Source organism: Sinocyclocheilus grahami, unplaced genomic scaffold, assembly GCF_001515645.1.
Source record: "Sinocyclocheilus grahami isolate Dianchi unplaced genomic scaffold, SAMN03320097.WGS_v1.1 scaffold4855.1, whole genome shotgun sequence".
NCBI lineage: Eukaryota > Metazoa > Chordata > Actinopteri > Cypriniformes > Cyprinidae > Sinocyclocheilus > Sinocyclocheilus grahami.
Window position 1 is genome coordinate 13,067 of NW_015509706.1, and position 1,224 is coordinate 14,290.

Sequence of the window (1,224 nt, forward strand, 5' to 3'; positions counted from 1 at the left end):
ATTAATGACAGAATATTCATTTTTGGGTGAACTATCCCTTTAAGACCTCCTTTCACAGCAAGTAGCAAATCACGTTTTGTTGATCTATGGCATAAATGTCAAAATGTTGCATCCTTTTAAGTAGAAAATACTGTCTAAGAATGTTACCTTGGACTAAGATCTGGTGGTCCAAAGCAGTTGAGAGTGGGTATGAGCAGTTTGGCAGGTTTGCATCCTGTACCTCCAGAATCTGTCTGTGTCCTATGGGTGGATTTGGGTGTAGATGAGGGAGGATGGGTTTGTTTCTGTACTTTGGTCTGATGTTTGGGGGAAGGGTTTGGACTCCAGCCCCTGACAGGTGAACGACACTGTCGCAGGGTGTTGAACTGCCGTAACTCTTCCCCCAAAAGATTCCCCAGTGATGTACGTCGTACTGGGCTGCTTATATTGGGCAGAAGAAGATTTCGGCATGTATTGGAAGCAGGTGGGACATGGAAGTACTTGTCTGGATCATCAGCCTTTTCTATAATGGATGGATGCTTATTCTCAGTTGTTGCACTGGAGTCTGGGTAGTTCTGCTGCAAGGAGAAAGAAATGACACCAGGGGATAGGTCAGAGACTGTACAGTATATAGCTGAGACAGACCACTCTTTCATTACAATGAATGAGAAAAATTGGAACGCCCAAGATGGCAGCTGTAGTGAAATAAATCCCATAATTCAAATGAAAGAGTCAGGTCAGTAATGTTTGTATTTCTGTTTAAGTTCTCTGGTTACCATTTCTTTAACGAGTGGAACTTGTGGTTAGCCTACAGATCACTGCATAAATGAAGTCCATCTGTCTTTTTCCAAAAGAGACTTTTTTTGTTTTTCGGAGCTTGAGCCAAACCTTGGGCCCAAGCCAGTCATACAAGCACAGTGGATTAGCTAATTTTGATGTGACAGCTGTGATAGTGATAATGAATGGTTTGGTTTACTATATAAGTAAATATGTGTGTTGAGAGATTGTAGTCTTACCTCAGTCTCACTGCCCTCTCTCAGATTGTATGTGAGGTTTTGGTGGATGTCAGTAGTAAAGATGCTGGCATACTCGGTATATAGTTCAAGAACATCACTTAAACCTTTCATACTGATGTACTGCAGGTCACAATATGTCAGTGCCTTTACATCTGCATTCGTCTTGATCACATGATTCTGGCCAGGCAGGTCTGAGCCAATCAGATCTCCTTTTCCTGTAATGACATCA

General features: G+C 42.2%; 1 protein-coding gene across 1 annotated transcript in view; it reads right to left on the reverse strand.

Moving 5' to 3' along the window:
- Nucleotides 1-1,214, reverse strand: part of LOC107577005 (potassium voltage-gated channel subfamily H member 8-like) — a gene marked incomplete at its 5' end in the record, with an annotated part of 4,118 nt that extends 2,904 nt beyond the window's left edge. Inside the window, 2 exons of the mRNA XM_016263124.1 lie at nucleotides 148-557; nucleotides 996-1,214. Coding sequence (XP_016118610.1) covers nucleotides 148-557; nucleotides 996-1,214 — 629 coding nt within the window. The remainder of the gene's footprint in view (nucleotides 1-147; nucleotides 558-995) is intronic.
- Nucleotides 1,215-1,224: the final 10 nt, after the last annotated feature.